Raw genomic sequence first — 18,532 nt, forward strand, 5'->3', positions numbered from 1 at the left:
TGCTCAACCAAATTGAACCTTAATCCCAAACCTTGAATTGAGCCTTTTACTAACCCTATTTTAATGATTTTTTAATTAAGTGACAACCTTAATTAGTGTCTTGTCAAGTGATCTTATTTCTAATTAATATGTCCTTATTACATATTTTGAAAGAAATATAATCTAATCATGTAGGTTTCTCCACCCAACCCAGGAGACAATCTACAAAACATCCTCCACAACTAAGAGAGATTCAAAACATGAGATTGTATTTAAATAAGGTGAGTACAAATATACAAGGAGTCTTGCTTAAATAGGTGAGAGTAGGTGATGAGAGTGCACAGGATTTGGACAAGTGTTTCCATCTGGAAGAGTTATATTATATTCTATTCTTTTTTTCAACTTCAAAATATTAAAATTTAACAAACATTATAAGAAGATTTGTGTTGTGTCAAAAAATACAAAAAAAATTGTGTCAAAAACTAGAAGAAAATATGTGCCACATAGAGCTACAAGAATATTTTTGCCACACAAAACCAAACATTGAATACTAAAAGGAGTTATTTATGTTTGAGAAAGTTTTCACAATACCATTGTTATTGTTACAGATACATGGGGGCAAGCGGTTTCTTGGTCTTTTATTGGTGCTTGTGGATCCAAAGGTACAAAAAAACATTCACCATTTGCTGCTCAGACTGCATCAACAAATGTTGTAATTCCAAATATAACTCTACAATTATCAATCTACCTAATAAATGTTGCTACCTAAGTCGAACTTAACTAAACATAAATAGTCAAAACTATTTTTTCTAACACCCCCCTTAAGTGCAACTTAGGGAGTAAAGCATGCAATATGAGCTGCCTTATGGGTCTGGCAACAAATCCATGCTAGGTACCCATGTACAACTACAATACAAATCATCCTCTCACAAACAAAGAAAAGAAGAAAAACCTTGTTGCAAAAAACCCCTCTCCAAAAATAGAACATTTAAGGATTAAGAAGCCTCCAAAATGATGTCCTAAAAGCATGAACAATATCACTAAATTATGAAGAAGTTGTAGACATCTGTCAAAGATTGATATAGTGATGTAATTGAAGATCCTCTAAAAAAAATGGTAAGCATCATGAAGACAACAATTTGCACGAGTGACTAAAAAAAAAGAAATTTGCATGAGTGCCCCAAATGACACCACTCGAACAATAATTAGATGGCAACAATGGCAATAACATCCGTCAATCAAAAATATAGATGACAAATAAATTTGCATGAGTGTAAAATCACCACAACCAATGAAGTTGCCTGAGTGATCCCATTATTAGTACTCAACCAATGCAAGGTGAAAATATAGGTGTAGTAGTCTAAAGATCCAAGATCAACTAAGGATGATTGCCTCCATAAAACACGAATGCAGAGTGTGTTGATTCACTTCAAGTGAAACCAAGGAAGCATTGGCATAAACAATATATGGCACCATATTGTTGACTAGGGAGAAGCATGACATTTCACTGAAATCATGTCACCAATCAATTCAAGGTTTGAAGAGACCAATATAGTGCCTACAACTGAACAAAGGGTGTACATCGAACTACACATATGCATGAGGCATGAATCCCATTGATTCATCTGGTATCATGGAGTTACACTCACTTTGACAAAGTTGTGATTGGCAAACAACAAAGGCTCTACACAACCCCCCACGATACTTTAAAATACAGTGCAAGTACAAGAATATGGCACAATTTGTAAAAAATCCCAAAATACATGATGTGACATTGCATCTCAATGTGTCTACAAGAATGTTCTTACAAAAAAAATTGCACCAATGAATAGTGCACGTAACCACCTTTTTGATGATACTTCATTTGCCAGAATGGACTTTGGACGTCCAAGTTATGGCTATTTGAAGAAAAAATGTGATTAGGGCCTAAAGGTGAAAAAAATGGCCCACCCCTCTTAAGCATCCAAGGGTGAGGCTTTGGTCTTTTATGGGAACATTAACTCAATAAGTCATGAAAAAAATGTCTCCCATGCCAAAAAGGGAACCAATGAGTGAAGCAGTGGTAGGGTTTGGTGGTGGCTCTGTGTCCCACCCCTATACTCATAACCACTTTCACAGACAACATTTCCATGCAATTACCACACTCAAGACTCAGTGCCACTAATATGAAGGAAGACAAAGCTAACCATGATTAAAGTGAGATCAAATCTTAATGCTCTACCACAACATGTGTTGCAAGCAACAACAATAATATACTGATCAGACAAAAAAAATATTTAGAGCATGTACAAAATTGAAGTTGATCCCTATTCGCAAGGAAAACGATTGACAAATATGAATGCATGCCAAGACAAATGTGATGGTACTACCAGCCAAAAATATTTGAGCCTAGAAAATACCTCAAGCCACAAGCATAAAATGTCAGCCCAACAACCAAGCATGATCAAATCACATCACACAGAGCAACAAATCACATAATAAATGCACTGACAAAGGAGTGAAAAATGTCACTCAAATGATGTGTTGTAAGAAAAAATGAATGCAGGAATTTGCAATAATGGATCTGCCACTGGGATGAAGATGTTAGTCTAAGAAAATGAGGGTACAACTCAAATCATAAACACAAACAAGCAAATAAAAAATGACTCAATTATAATAATTGCAAGTATCTCCACCACATAGGACGATAAGATCCTTATCAATGAGCCAACCACAAAGACATGCCTTTCACAACAAATGCACTAACCTCCAAGGAAAAGGTAATATGTCTGGCAAAGGAAAAATGTAGACTGAGAAGGAGTCTCTCCCCCTAGCCATGTTTTGCAGATTGATGCTAAAAAACAAGATGGTAAAAAGATTTCAATGCGCTAGAAAAATGACTGATATGGGTTTAATGTAGCTGATTTGTCAAACATAAAATCACATAGAAAATATGGAGGCCAACCAATGAATTTGAGGACCGACCCAAATGAAGGTTGATGTAGTTACACAACTAGACATGGGCAAAAATGCCTTTAGTGAAAGGTCACAACAAATCACATAAGCTAAGCAAGCTTCCTCACAATAAAGTGTCTCTCTTAATTCTACATATCCACGATCAAGTGGAAGACTCCAATGATGGGAAATACAACCTCTCATAGAGAAACGATGCAAATAAAGGCCTCAAACCAAACAAGCCATCGGTCTGATCCCAAGTATCTCGTTCAAGCTCAACAAAAAAATGAATGGAAATCGACACAAATCCCAAGTGCTTAAATAAGAGATTGATGCACAGCAAGAATCACCATGACAAAACTAGTCATCTTTCTTCCACTTATAAACTACCATCGACCGCTCTTGAAAGAATGAACCAACACCTATTAGAACCACACACTCTCTTGCAACAGAGGTACATGGTTGACAATTGAGGGTAGGGAAATTTGATCACCAAACAAAGACAATCCACAAGTGAATGAAATCATCTAACCACAATCAGACACGCCAAGGCTAATCCAAGGATGAGGCACTTAAAAAATTGAATGTGTCCAATAACTAGATAGATCAAGACAATTTGAGACCTCACAAATTTTAAAAAAATGAAGACTCTAAATAGAAATGAGCTACAGAATGAGAGGCATTGATACCATGTAGGTGTCTCTGTCCAACCCAAGAGATAATCTACAAAAAATCCTCCATTGCTAAGAGAGATTCAACACATGAGATTATATTGAAATGAGGCGAGTACAAATGTGCAAGGAGCCTTGCTTAAATAGGCAAGAGTAGGTGATGAGAGTACACAAGATCTGGACAAGTGTCTCCATCTCGAAGAGTTAGAGTCTAAATATAACTCTACAATTATCCATCTACCTAACAAATATTACCTAAGTTAAAACTTAAGTAAACATAAATAGTCAAAACTATTTACTCTAACAAATCCATCATAAATCTTAAATCAAATTAAACCTTAACCTTAACACCAAAGAAAATTGAACCCTAATAATAAACCAAATTGAAGCCTAACTCTAAACCTAAACCTAAATTGCACACTTACACTTATAAAACTTCAACACAAATTAAACACTAACCTTAAACCCAATTGAACATCAAATTGAACTATAACACTAAATCTTAAAACCATCATCATCAAGTTTATCTACTCTAAGGTTTAGAGTATTTGACTTTTCAAAATCTACCGTCATGTTCGATGAATTTTTAGAGTCATTGTTAGATCCAATTAAGTAATATTAAATAAAAAATACAACTATTTTATGAATAAAATTGGTAGAATATTTAGTTTTGTGTATGACATGATTGGTTCATGAATTAAGATTGATTGATTATCATAATCAAATATATAATACAATTAAAATAGTGATAAGGAAAGAACATGGAGCTTAGTAACTAATGGATTAAGATTGATTAATTATTTATTTGAAAGCAATGTTTTATTAGATTCTATTGCTAAGTTGTAGGTTTTATTATATTCAATTTCTTACATGTATATCTATCTTGTAAATAAGGCTTCAATGTTTCATGAATTGATCAATGCAATATAGTCCTTATATTTATTTTAATTGTTTTAAATAGTAAATCTTGTCTGTAGTCACATAAATCTGTCCATTTTAATTAAATGAATATTTCGTATTTATTTGATTAAAAATGTCATTTGCTTAAATTTATGAATGCTATTTTAAAAAAAAAATTGATATCTCTTGATCAACTTCGTCAAAATAATATCGACATACTTTACCTATATTTCAAGTACTTAAATTTTCTTATTAATTATTAATTACTTTTTTATTTATTAATAGGGTTCAATTTAATTTATTATGATCAAAGTTTATTTCATTTTAATGTTAGGAGTAAAAGTCAATTTGATTTAGGTTTAAGATTTAATTTAGTTTATAATCTTAATTTATTTTAAGTAATTAAAGTATAGAAATATTATAAAATTAAGAAATGAATGTAAAGATAACAAATAATTTTTTTTTAAAAATAACAATTTTATTACTATATTGATATTTATAATTATGAAGAGATACTAAAAATACTAAATTTGAAACTTCTAGAAAAAATACTAAAATGCAAAAAGTTAGGCGTCCCTATCAAGCGATAAAAAGGTTAAAAAACCCCCCAAAAAAAAAAAAATAATAATAAAAAATGCAGCGTCCATATCAAGCAAAAAAAAAAGAACACACGGGGATAAAATAGTGCGGTAATGTGAGGTTGCAGCAGGGCGGCGGGCCCATGTGGAAGCTCCACGCATGCCGCGCCAAACCCTTCCTATCACTACTGGTAAAATGGTAGGTAATAAAAAGCTTTGTAAAAGATCGATTTTAACAACTTTCTATTAAACAAACGAAAAGGATAGCGTATGTAAAAGCAGAAAGGGGTTTGAATCCTTCCTCTCGCCTGCTATTCGTATTCGTATTCGTATTTCTCTGCACCTCTTCCTTCGCCCTCGCCTTTGCCTTCGCCTTCGCATACGCAAGGTAAGCCTAATGATGCCCTTTTCCTCTCATCTTTCCCCTTCTTTAACTTGCCCTCCGGCTTGTTTGTAATCATTGTAAGGATTCATTCGCAGAGGATCTCCCCTCTGCTACAGTTGGTGAAGGAGAATTCATGGCTTCTAAGCGGATTCTCAAGGAATTGAAGGATCTTCAGAAGGATCCACCTACTTCGTGCAGCGCCGGTAGGTTCTCGATCTGACCTTTTAATTTGGGAAAATAATTTAGGGGTATTAATGGAAAATGTCTGCCGTGGGAGGGGTATTAATGAATTGGTAGATTTTAGGGGTTTTATACTGCTTAAGCTTTTAGATCTGACAAAAATGATCTGTTAGTTGTTGCTTGTCTTTAATTCACACCGCATTCGGCTCTATTTTCTGTTTTATTGGCGTAGATGCACATCTACAAATCTATGGATGATTTTGTGTAATTAGCTGGGGGGGGTCTAAGTAAGGTTAAAGCTATGCCATGGTTAGGGTCCGTTTCCTTAATATTTGGAGTAACTCGTCAACGTCTATTTGAAACAATTTTTTCTACACAACGTAGACAATCTTTTTCTAGAGAGGAATGTCAGGCGTACATCGAATCACTTGTTCCATTAACTTACGGTTTCTAATGTTTACATGAATTAACTACTTATTAACTGTCATATGTATTACTACTTTTCATGTAATGCGCCTTTTGTTACGTTATCTGATGTATCCTAATTAGGCAATTGTTAGTAAATAGGCTGTGTTCATTAATTATATTAGTTTTTTTTTTCTAGATTAAAGTCTTGAAAAGGCATCTATAGAGTTATATTTTTAAGCTCACAACCAACCCAGATGCCAAATATGACATTTGAGACCACCATTTTGAATGCTTACAAGGGAATTTATTCCCACTTGCCTTGTGTGTCGTGCAAATTTTGTGATCGGAGATTTGAAGATTATGAACAAGTTTAGGAGTAAACTGAACTGTGCCAACCAGTCCACCTACAATTGGACCACCACTATATACTAAGCCTAAGGGGTGTGCATGCATGAGAGAGATGGAGACAGTGTGCCAGGAGTTATGGTACATATTATTCCGTAGGGTAACCTCCACTTGGCCAAAGATAAAGAATTCAGGCCAACCTTATGGAATGAAATTATATGCTTTGGAAAGGTTGAGAAAAGACAAATAACGACTAATGTGCAAATGTATGGGTGAGTAATTTTCATTTTAAAAGCTGATTTCTGAAATAAACGCGGAGGGTCAGCAATGGTCTATTGTGATTATTTGAATGGTGAGTAGTTTGAAGTAGTCCTCCTTACGGTAACAATTTGCAATGCTTATTTTTCTTTATTTCTTTTTTGATGCTTAGATGTGGACTCGGGGCCCACTACCTTTATATTAAATAGAGAATAAGAACAGATATTAAGAGTCTTGCCACCTCTGGGCATACAGCCATAGAGCAATTTGTAATATCGAGAAGTTGGAAAAGTTTATACATTCCAAGGACTTTTTATTTTGGCTATTGATTCATGGGCTGAGCTGGTAGTTGCTACCTTTGGGTTGATTTATTTTGGTAACTTGCTCAATGATTTGTCTTACTAATTATGTTATCTAAATAGTTTAATGAGTATTCAATTTACTTTGTATGCCCTTCATATACACCTTTAAGAAACTTATCCAAATTTTTCCTTATCTTACATGAATTTTTTTGTGTAATAGTGTTAAACTTGATATATTTTCCGGAACTCTGGTTTTCAGGCTCCTGCTAGAGGTACGAAAGAAGTAAATGCGAGGTTCCTTCAACCTTCTTGTCTGTGGTGTGTCAACTCTCTGTCTTAAGAGAGAGGACCTCAAATAGGCATTTGCTTTCTTCTCTTGCAAGTTCAAATAATTTCTGTTTTTGCATAAAGACATTTGCTTTGAGAAATATCATGAATTGTGCTAATGTAAATATGGTGTAGATGATTGTCGGTTACATGGCATTGCAACTGAGTATTGGTGATTGTTAAGAATTAGCTATATATTAACAGTGAATTGCATGCCAGGTCCTGTCATGTCAATGTAGGTCCCTGGAAGTAAACCATTTTGTGGCTTATATGTATTGAATCTGGAAGTTCCCAAGAGGTCTTTTTAGTTTACTTTTGTGTTCATCTTTCTGGTCTTTTAAAATTTGGAATTAGCTTGGTACATAGCTTCACTAAATTAGGAAGTCCAATTATCCAATTAAGTAATTCAAAATGGATAAGCAAAAGAAAGAAATAACCTTTCTTGCAGAGGCATGGATGCAGTTGCAGCCTCAGTTGAAAACTGGTACCAATGTTGCACATTGCAAGATGCATCATCTTTCATGGATTTATTGAACCCAGCAATCACCCAGGAGATATATTTAACACTGATGCTTAGGAGCCTTAACATAGCTGATATTGCAACTTTGTCATTCAGTTGTTGCTTGAGGTATAACTATATGTTACATAAATCTATGTAACAGAAAAGTACAATTGATTGACACAACTTTTGCTAATATTAAAATGCAAGTAACTTTTTAACTAATAAAATTGTTAATACAAATGACCATTAAAATTTAAGCATTTCAGTTTCACTTCTAGACATATCATGTATCTGGATACCGCTGTGTAATGTTTCTCATTTATATTAAAATTGTTAGTGTTGACACTCTCAGTTTTGGACCATTCTGCTAATAACTCATTTTTCTATTGAGGCTCAGCAAAATATAGTATTATACTCTTACCAACTGAAGAAAACAGGCTTAATGTTTTTTGACCATAGCATTTATACCCTTTTTCTGCTGGATTTCTAAAGTGCTAGGCTGTGGCTTCTGTGTGGCCAAGGTCTTTTGTGACTAAAGATTATAAACTTTGTTGTTTTATCTTCACTTTGAAGTGCAACCTCATAAATTACCATTTGGGCTTCAAAACTTATGATTGCATGATAAGTGCTTCCTATCCTTTTCTTGACACAAAAAGGCCTCAGAAACCCTTGAAATTTACTTGTAGAAAGTGGATAGCTATAAAATCCTCTCAGTTGGTTCCTTTGTTCTATACAAAGTGTACTTCTTTTTCTCTTTATGAGTTATACATTTTCGTTATGGTATGCAGGCCTTTCACAAATTCATATTGAAACATATATGAGTTGCCTTCTGCCAGTTGTATGTCTATTTTTAATTTTTGAGTTGTTTCTCATTGTAATTGTGATCAGTTGCTGTTTTTTCTGTAATTTCAAATGCACATCCTCCAGATTCTCTTAAAATTCAACCAAGTTCAATTTTGTCAATATGGCCCCATTGCATTCCAATTATCTTTCTTTCATGCCTTTTCCTTATGCATGTGAAATCTGATAAAGTGATGCACAACATGGAAGCTAGGAAGACAGTTAAATTTCCTTCTGCTTTTGGTTAATTTGTGTCCATTTTCTTCCTCTATTTCTGTTGCCTCTGTACATGCATTCCTTGTCAACTCCACATGATCTTTGTTTACAAAATCAAGTCCTTTCTCTTGTGCTCCTTATTCTAAAAGACTAAACCCTTCGCAAATAAAATGAAGACAATCTGATCCAATTCAGGCATGGTATCAGTGCCTGTACTCTTCCTTTTTATTGTGCAACATGAGAAATAAGAGACAATTTTGCTTTTTTTAAACCTTTAGCTCTTAGGTTGCTGTTGTATTAATTTTGAGGGCATTTGTGCTGTCAGGTGAATTCTAATAATTACTGAATATGTTTTCATTTTGGCATCCTGAAGAGTAGCTGATCTTTAAGCCTTGACTGGCTTCCTAATTAACTATTAAGATCCAATAACATTCATATCAACTACGTGTGTGATGACATTAATTACTAGCAGGGTGGATATATAATTTTTCCGTTGAAATTTGTTTTTGGAATGCCTTCTCGTTCATGTTTGTGAGAGCTTACTGGCTATAACCCTATAAGAATGCTTTGGTACAATGCAGTCAGAAATTGGCTCCAATTAGTCTCGTCTTTCTTTGACTGACAATGTGATGCAAAGTGGTCTTGTCTTTCTTTGACTGACAATGTGATGCAAAGTGGTCAACTGTTTTTTGGTAATCCTCAATAAAGCTTAATAGGAAAATATAGGTTAGTTTGATATCTTATTTTTGGCTTAATAATTTGCTACTAACGTTTTATCCAGGAATGGGACTGTTCTCCATTTGTCTTTAGTCTATATGCATCTCCCTGTGATTCTTGCAGTAGTAGTCTTGGCAATTTATGTATTCTTGTTATGTTCTCTGTTGATGGTTGACAACGAAGCTGTTTTTGGTGCCTGCCGACAAGACAAGAAGCTAGTTCTGATATTACTTATATGGATACATCTTGTCAACTGAAAAATACTATCTCACAAAGTGATTAGCTCGAGTTTGACACAAATCTCTCCTTTGTAAATGAATGCGATGCAGCATATTTCCTTTATATTCCACAATTTATATTTTTCAATTTTCCTGTCTGATTTGGGAGTAGTATTAAATTTAGTTATTTTAAACTACCAATGTCAGTGATGATATTCATCTTACTAATATCATCAATGGATTCTGGGTCTCATCCATAATTATAGTTTGTTGAGTTTTAGAAAGCTTTCTGTCTTAGGCTCTTAGCAATGAAAAGCCCCCACATTTTCTCTAGAAAAGTAATTTAGATGCAGGTTTTTGCCCTTGCCTCTATAGCTTTCAAGTTATGTTACCCGTTTTGGTACAGTTCCTGGTTTGGGTTTGTGGATCTTGAATTTTTTTGGGGCTCGGTTTGATTTGGGTTTTTGTCCATACAGAAAACATGTAAAAATAAGCAGACTTAAAACTGGAATTAAGTGTAGAATACCATAGAACATAATATAATCAACAAAACCACCATAAACTTGAATGTTATTTAAAAAATAAATGATATTATAAATTAATCATTGTTATATTAAAATAATAGTATTAAGTTCAACAATCAATTTTCAGTGTCATAAGGATTTTAGAAATCATCAACATCAGCATCATCATTGACTTCAGATGATGTAGGAACATTTGAACTCAGGTCTAAAAGGCAGAAAAATTTCTTCACCACCATCATTAAAACATGTTTAAAGTTTTCAGTGGATTTTGAGGGAGGAATCAATTCATCGTTTTAAAGACTTTCTGTATTATCTGTAATGTCCCCTTTTGTTAATTACCCTAGTTTGCCCTAGATTACTATTCTTAGTCAATGAGGGAGGTTTAAAGAGAGGGTTCCTTTATCTTTTTAAAAGGAAAACGGTTTTTGCTAGTCCTTTTTTGGTTTCTGATCTGCTAAAGTATTCCACCTTTTATTATATTCTTTTATTCAGATCTGAGTGTAGATCCTACTAGCATATTTTCTCTTCAAAATCCTGAGGCTATTTATCTCCTTCCATCCATGGTGGAAGGCCACAAACAATGGTCATAACCTTTAGTGGCAGTGACCCCTTTGAAAGGTCGCTGCCCTTCCTTTTATCGCTATTGCTTATGGGCAGCAATCACCAAGAACAAGGATGTTACTGCCTAAACTTCATAACAATTCTGATCTGATCTGATCTGATCCACGGTGGTCTGACTGGAGGCTTTTAATTCCTTTCCTTTATATCTCTGTGTGAGGGAGAGGTCACAACTCTTCATCATCTATGCTCTTTGGCAAGAGACACACCCTTTCCACCATTAGCACCCTTTGAAAGAGTGTAACTCTTCATTATATCTGCAGATCTGCACTTCTGATTCCAAACTTGTCCCCCTCAAATGAGGCTCTCTTCTCCCTTTTATATCTCATGTTTGAGGGAGTCGCAACTTTTCATTTCATGTTTCTTGATCATTCATTAACTTAATTAAAATTTAATTACATTTAATTATACTTGTATATTTTAATTTTAAATTTATTATTATTATTTACCATTAACTTGTATTTCAAAGCGGGGACATTACATTATCAATCCAAAAACTGCTATTGATGCATTTGACCCTGGTTTCTGGAAATATGTCAAAATGCTTCCTAAAGTGGAAATTTTGATAAGAACGAAGCAAACTTAATTCAATGAAATATGTGACAAAAGTGGAGCTTAGTCTTTTCAGATGATAATATTGACAACAACGAATGGATAGTCATTGTCCTTGTAACTTTGTTGATCTTGTTTTCATGGGAGTATGCTTATCTGTGTGTTCCTATAAGTAAAAATTGATTTCAAAGTAATAGTTTTAATGATGTTGGATTTACTAAAATGTTGATTATTTTATCAGTTTTAATTCCATAATTAATAAGTTTCATGTTTCCCCAGGTCCAGTAGCAGATGATATGTTTCATTGGCAAGCCACTATAATGGGTCCTCCTGAAAGTCCGTATTCCGGAGGTGTATTTCTCGTGACAATCCACTTTCCTCCTGATTATCCATTCAAGCCTCCGAAGGTATAATGCTAATAAGCTGTCTTTATGAATTGAGTCTGTTATGTTGTTGCTGGATTGTCAATATATATTAAATCCGAGTCTAATTAAGTAAAATCCATCAAGTCCTTGGTGTAAAGGAGTCACAGACATTGTTAGGATTAAGTTTGCTTATATTGCTACCATCGTTGGATATCTGCATTACTCTTATAGGTGAGCATATGGTAGGCATGTTTTAGATATCATAATTCTGCTGTGTGGAAAATGAATATGGATGCTACTATGAACCGCTTAATATATTTTTGTTCACCGAGGATGGCCATTGGAAGTCATTGTATTAGTATACAATGTTAACTGATAAATAATGGTGTGGTGAATTAGTTTAAGTAATGACATTGTGGTGCATGTATCATTTGGTTTTATGTTAAGAGATGTTTTAGCCAGGTACAAGTTAATAACCAGAACTGACAGTTTTCTGAAAGTCAGAAGTTTCTGGAACCTTCCACTTGTTTTTTGATGCCTTCTTCCAAGGTAAGTTGCCTTGAGTAATGTCCAAAAAGCTTAAACAGTGTGCTGCCTCTGGCAGCATGACAATTGAGACTCCTGTATACATGTTAATACTTTATTTTTTGAGTGGAAATGGATTTATTGAGAAATGAGGTTTGTTATTTGATATATATTGTTGCTGCTGGATAATGACTTTTTCAGCACATTATTAGGGCATGTCTGGATCAATTTGTATGTTTGTTATGATTATTGCTATTAATCATACCAGGGTGTTTCTATGCATGCACAATTCTATTGGTAATTGTTGTTTGGTACTGTTGCTTACCATGCAGGTTGCATTTAGGACTAAGGTTTTCCATCCAAACATAAATAGCAATGGGAGTATCTGCCTTGACATCTTGAAGGAACAGTGGAGTCCTGCATTGACAATCTCCAAGGTTGTAAAGACATTATCTGTTTCTGAAGGCTGTAATTGTTACTTTCTATGCTTTAGTTTTTTTTTTAATCGATAATATTAGATTTTATTATTAAAGGAAAGGGAATTTACATCTTCAAAAAAGAACAGTTATCTGTCGGAAAACCACCCACCACCCAGTTATCTGTCGGAAAACCACCCACCACCCACCAACCTCCCAAACCATTCACCAAGACAAAACCTCCCACCCAAAACCACTGTACATACTAGTCCAAAATGCCGAACAGTATGAAAACCAAAATTGAACAGTATGGACAAAAAAACAGGAATGAACTCCCAAAAGACCAACAACATCTATAATCACACACCCGGAAGAGCTGCAAAGGTTTGTCTTCTGCCCACCAATGCCATCTTCGCGCACTTGGGTCTCGGCCTCAACCTTCAGCCAATCTCTTCCTCGTCCCCTGCTTCCGCCCAAGCCCTCTGAATTACCTCTTCCAGCTCCATGATCCGAGTGAACATTTTCAACGCCTTCCACCCTCGCCTCGCCGCTTCTCTGTACCTAGCCTTCACCTCCTCCCATCGCCTGAGAAATGGGATATGCCTGCCCCTCAAATGTTGATTCTCCACCAGCCTTTCGGAGACATCAAAGCCTTCACCCGGAACGGCCCACTCCAGCAACGATTCCATGTTTACCAGATACTCCTCTGGTATAATTGCCTTCATGACCTTTCGGACCTGTTCGCAGTAGGATTCTAACTCAAGACCCCACGCCATGATGAGGGAATATATGTCTGTGTGGGTCCGATAACGGTGACCAATTATACCCACCTCTTCCCCCAGGACCAGCTGCACACTCCTAATCAACAGCGGGTCCTTCGAATAAAACACATTCTTCAGCCTCCGCTCTGAAACTGGACCCCGAAAGGCAGTGAGAAGTTTTGAAGTCTTCATAGTAAAATTCGCCTCCATTGCAAACCAGGTTGTCAAGCTCAAAAAATGTTGAAAAAAACCCTGCTCGCAGACCAAAAACCTTCTTGCATACTCAAGAACTGACTCCCACTTCCCCACTCTCTCCATAAATGCATTCCTTACAGGCATCGCTGCCACTGCAGAAGTTATTGGCATTAATTGCCAACTTCAAACGAGCTAGCCTAAGCTCTCGGGAGGAGAACCAGGCGTCCACATCACACATATTGCATTAACCGACAAGTACAGAAACGTATTGGCTGATAAAAGCTACCATTGGACAATGTCGTCATCACCTCCCCACCATCTCGTCACATGTCTATCCAATTCACTGACTACATTGGATAAAACATCTGCCACCATATTCCCCCCCTCCTAATATGAGAGATAACGAAAATCCTGAAAAACATTCAATTTTGAGCAGATTATTGAAATAAATTTGTTTATACTCCAACTCGGAGAAGCTCTTCTCACAATTGCATCCACCACCACTTTAGAGTCACCTTCAAGATGCACTCTTGGAATGTTCATGTTATTGGCCAATTCCACTGCTAAAAGAGCGGCCTGTGCTTCAGCCTCATTATTTGACCCATCTTGCAGCCTCTGCACACCTTTGAAAATGATCTTCCCTTCCTCATCCCTAGCAACGCACCCAGCACCTGAAATACCTGGATTACCTCTTGATGCCCTGTCAAAATTGATCTTAATCCACCCCTGCTACTGCCTAGCCCACACCTCTTCACCTCTCGTGATCACCTTACCCGAAGGATGAACCCTAGAGAACCCATGAATGGGTCAAAAGGGTTTGTGGTAATCCTAGTGAGAATCGAACCAGAGTTGATGCGTAGCACCGGGATTATTAGCCTAACACTATGCCTCATGACTCTTCACACCAACTCTTCTGCACACGCACCCTTTCTATGCTTTAGTTAATCACAATAAATTAGCTTGAAATCAATGTGGTTACTAGCATAACTATTGAGTTTTTTAAATTGCAGGTGTTGCTTTCAATTTGCTCTTTGCTGACTGATCCAAACCCAGATGATCCTCTTGTACCAGAGATTGCTCATATGTATAAGACTGACAGGTCCAAATATGAGACAACTGCAAGGAGTTGGACTCAGAAGTATGCAATGAATTAGTTGTTGCAAAATAAATACAACTTGAGCCACAAGTTGACATTTCTGTGAAGTCTGACTTACTGCTTGTAAGGAATGATTCCTAGAGCTAATTGCGTTTCTTCAAACATAGTTTGAATTGTATGATTCTGTTTTATGAGAATGCCATTTTATTATTTTTCATGTGCAATTATGTAAATTTTGTGAAGACAGGCCAGCTTACAGTAGCCATTGTAGTTGTTTTCATCAGCTATTTTTGTTTTGTAATCATAGATATGCATGCCTTTTGCATTGATATCCATCCTATGTTGAATGCAAAAATTCTGTTCAGGTATATGTATCAGGAAATTACATAATGTTTAATGCTGGATAGGCTATGTCTTTACAAGCAAGCAATGCCTGTAGTAACGTGGGTTCTTGTTGATTGTGTTCATATGGAACCATGGTGAAAATGTCAGAAAACTCTAGGTAACAAATGGATAGTCTTGTCAGACTATATCTTATATGGGATATGCAAGCACAATTTATGCTGGCATCATACACTGACATCTAGAGTCTTTTAAGTATTGTAGTGTTGCAACTGTTAGAAGTTGCCAGTGTATCAAATAAAAGTGGGGTTCATTAGATGCGATCAAAAGCAGTAGTTGGTCTATGGGTTATTTTCCATTAATCTTCTTGTCGTTATGCTCCAATGTTGTATTTTGTATATATGATATCTAGCTATAGATGGGAATTTGGAAGGTGATTTGGTTTAGGTCTTGTTTTGCTGTTTGTTGATCTATATTTAATCTCCAAACCACATTCTTGTTGATTTATAATTTTTTTTCATAAATTAAAACATATTTTCAGATTGTAGAGTATTTGAAATTGCTTGTTACTAAGCAATATTATACAACACTACATTTTTTATGTCATTTAATTGATCTCAGATGCAAAACCATTTCTATCATTATTATCTCGGTATTCTTCTTCACTTTTATTTCATGATATACACACGGTATTGTTTATTAGATCTTTATTTTGGTAAAACTATTTTAACAGTTAATTCAGCAACTAGCGTTTGTATTGAGTTCAGCAGCAAGTAATTTTGTTTTCACTTAATGCTTCATTATTTTAAGTTCTCGTGGCTAGACTAGCTGTTCGGTAGTGTTATTAATCGAAAGTGTGGATATAAAACTTAATTAAGTACAAATAAGCTTAGATTAAATTTAGTTGGTAGTGAAAAACCAGATAATTATGCTTTCTATCTTGGGAAAGTAAATGTGAAGAATGATAATGTACACTTATAAGAGAGGATAAGTTCGCAGTCTGAATGGGCTCATGGTTGCGGACTAGTCTTTTGTTGGTTTGATAGATCTCTGTTTGCTTTGCTATTTTTTTGTTAATTTGATGGTTGCAATGTTTGCTGTTTGGTGGAAAAGCAACAAGTTTTCTTAGGTCAACCTTTGAAAATGTTTACCAAGTCTTTAAGACTATATATTCACACACGGGCACGTTATATTTTATTTCAAGTTAAATATTTAATTTTCTTGTAATTAAGAATCCAGTTGGTTTGAAGATGTTTACGAAAGCTTGAAGACTATATATTCACACACGGGCACGTTTTATTTTAATTAGAAGTTCACTCTTTAATTTACTGTGATTAAAAATCTAGTTATATATTGTAATTAAGAATCTTATTGTAAAGGAATATTAACTTTCTTTGGGGTTAATCTAGGCAAATTAAGAAAATGTAATTAATTTAGCTCATATCAGCTTGGATTAACAAACATGGGATTGATAAATGTACTTAATATCTCGGAAAAGTAATGCAAAGAGATATGATGCTACTTTACTCTTTGATCGAAGAGTTAGTGCTAATGAATTTTTTTTTGGAATTAGTTTTCAAATGCTTAAAAAACAATTTCTCAATAATTTAATTAATTGTCTTGAAATTTGTGCTTGTTATCTACACGGTTAGAGGCTTCTTGTGGACTCATCCTGAATTAGTTTTGGATTAGTCTGTACACAGGCAATGGGGGTTTGCTCTTTTGTTTGCTTGATATATCATTTATTTGCTTTTTAATTTTTGTTAATTTGAGGGTTTGTTGTTATTTCGTCATTAGGAGGCAAGTTCGCTTAGACCAACCTTTAAAAATGTGCATGAAGTAAAATATTGTGTTTAATCGGCTTTTATTTTTGTTAATTTGAGGGTTTGTTGTTATTTCGTCATTAAGAGGCAAGTTCGCTTAGACCAACCTTTAAAAATGTGCATGAAGTAAAATATTGTGTTTAATCGGCCCTAGGTGGAAAGGGAAATTGCCTGTATTTAGTCTCACACTCTCTCACTAGCATTAACACACAATGTGTATTATTGTGTGCACGAGTGCACATGCTACACACTCTGTATTATTGTGTGCATGAGTGCACATGCTCATAGGCATTGTGTATTGTATTGTGCACGGGTTCTCAAGTTTGGATTTGTCCCTACACACAATCGGGTTTGCTCTAATGTTTGCTTGATAGATGTTATATTTGCTTTGCCATTTTCGTTAATTTGAGGGTTGATGGTATTTGAAAATAGCTTGGAAGGAGGGTTGGTTTGTCATGAGGAGGCAAGTTCCCTTAGGACTGCTTTTAAATGTGTAAAAAGGTTTTGCAGAGTTCGTGTTAAATTGGCCCTACGTTGCAATTGGCCCTATGTTGCAAGGAAAGGACATGCCCCTCTATGCTCATTTACACATGTAATGTACACTATATTGTGCATGTGTGGACATGCTCATGTCTACATATTTTTAGTAATACAGAATAAGTGGAAAATAAATCAATAGAATTGAAGACTAAATTATTATCATTAGAGGATAACATTAGAGGATAACATTTCAATGAGGTTGTCATCTTTATAAAACTCAAAAATGAAGGGTAGAATGATGAAATCGTAATATATTTTGACAAATGTTTTTTTTAACACAAAACATCTTTGGAGAAAAGGAAAGCTTCTTAGAAAATAAATCACGATAGAAGTAACCCCTGATTTATTAAATTCAAATATTATGAAATTTAGATTGTGAAAGGGACTTTAAAAATACATCTCAAATCCTCACTACCCATGCCTTTTATTTGCTTACAAATTTTCGAAATAAAAGCTAAGTGTTACCTAAATTAATAAAACCAGAATTTTAAAAAATATTTTCAATTAAGAGACTCATTTTTCATTTTTCAACATTAAGTTTAGCTTTGTTCTTCTTTGGGTATCCTATTTTGATTAGAGGCACCATTACTTTGAGTGTGACGCTTGTGCCTTCCTTATCAATTCTTTAGGGTTTTGTGCACTTTTTTTTGTCACAAGAACTAACGTTTAACTGCATATTTTTTTCACCCACACAATATTTTACACGAAAATTTTAAGCTTAGCACATGCTATATTTGAAAGAAAGTTGAAATTATGAATTATACTCAAGTGGGACAAGACAATTTTCTTTGACACAATCATTGTTACATTGCTCTAGAGAAAACTAAAAGCAAGTTAGATCACTCACTCCATATATTTTTCTCGTTCTTTACTCATCACACTTAAATTTCCCCATTCAAAGTCAATATGTCTAAAGGGAATCTAGACAAATTAAAATAATTATACTCTTTCAATATCTACTCATGCAAACCAAAGAAAAAAATATTCACTACTTTTTTTTTTCTAGAACTAAACA

At 34.9% G+C, this 18,532-nt stretch overlaps 1 protein-coding gene across 1 annotated transcript; it reads left to right on the forward strand.

Annotated features, from left to right (window-relative positions):
• The first annotated feature begins 5,196 nt into the window (after positions 1–5,196).
• LOC131071688 (ubiquitin-conjugating enzyme E2 28) lies at positions 5,197–15,029 on the forward strand. Its single transcript, XM_058007631.1, has 5 exons — positions 5,197–5,450; positions 5,543–5,650; positions 11,734–11,861; positions 12,677–12,781; positions 14,727–15,029. The coding sequence occupies exons 2-5, from the start codon at positions 5,581–5,583 to the stop codon at positions 14,868–14,870; spliced, it is 447 nt and encodes a 148-aa protein (XP_057863614.1). The 5' UTR covers positions 5,197–5,450; positions 5,543–5,580; the 3' UTR covers positions 14,871–15,029.
• Positions 15,030–18,532: the final 3,503 nt, after the last annotated feature.

The sequence above is a fragment of the Cryptomeria japonica genome, chromosome 10 (assembly GCF_030272615.1).
Source record: "Cryptomeria japonica chromosome 10, Sugi_1.0, whole genome shotgun sequence".
Taxonomy (NCBI): Eukaryota; Viridiplantae; Streptophyta; class Pinopsida; order Cupressales; family Cupressaceae; genus Cryptomeria; species Cryptomeria japonica.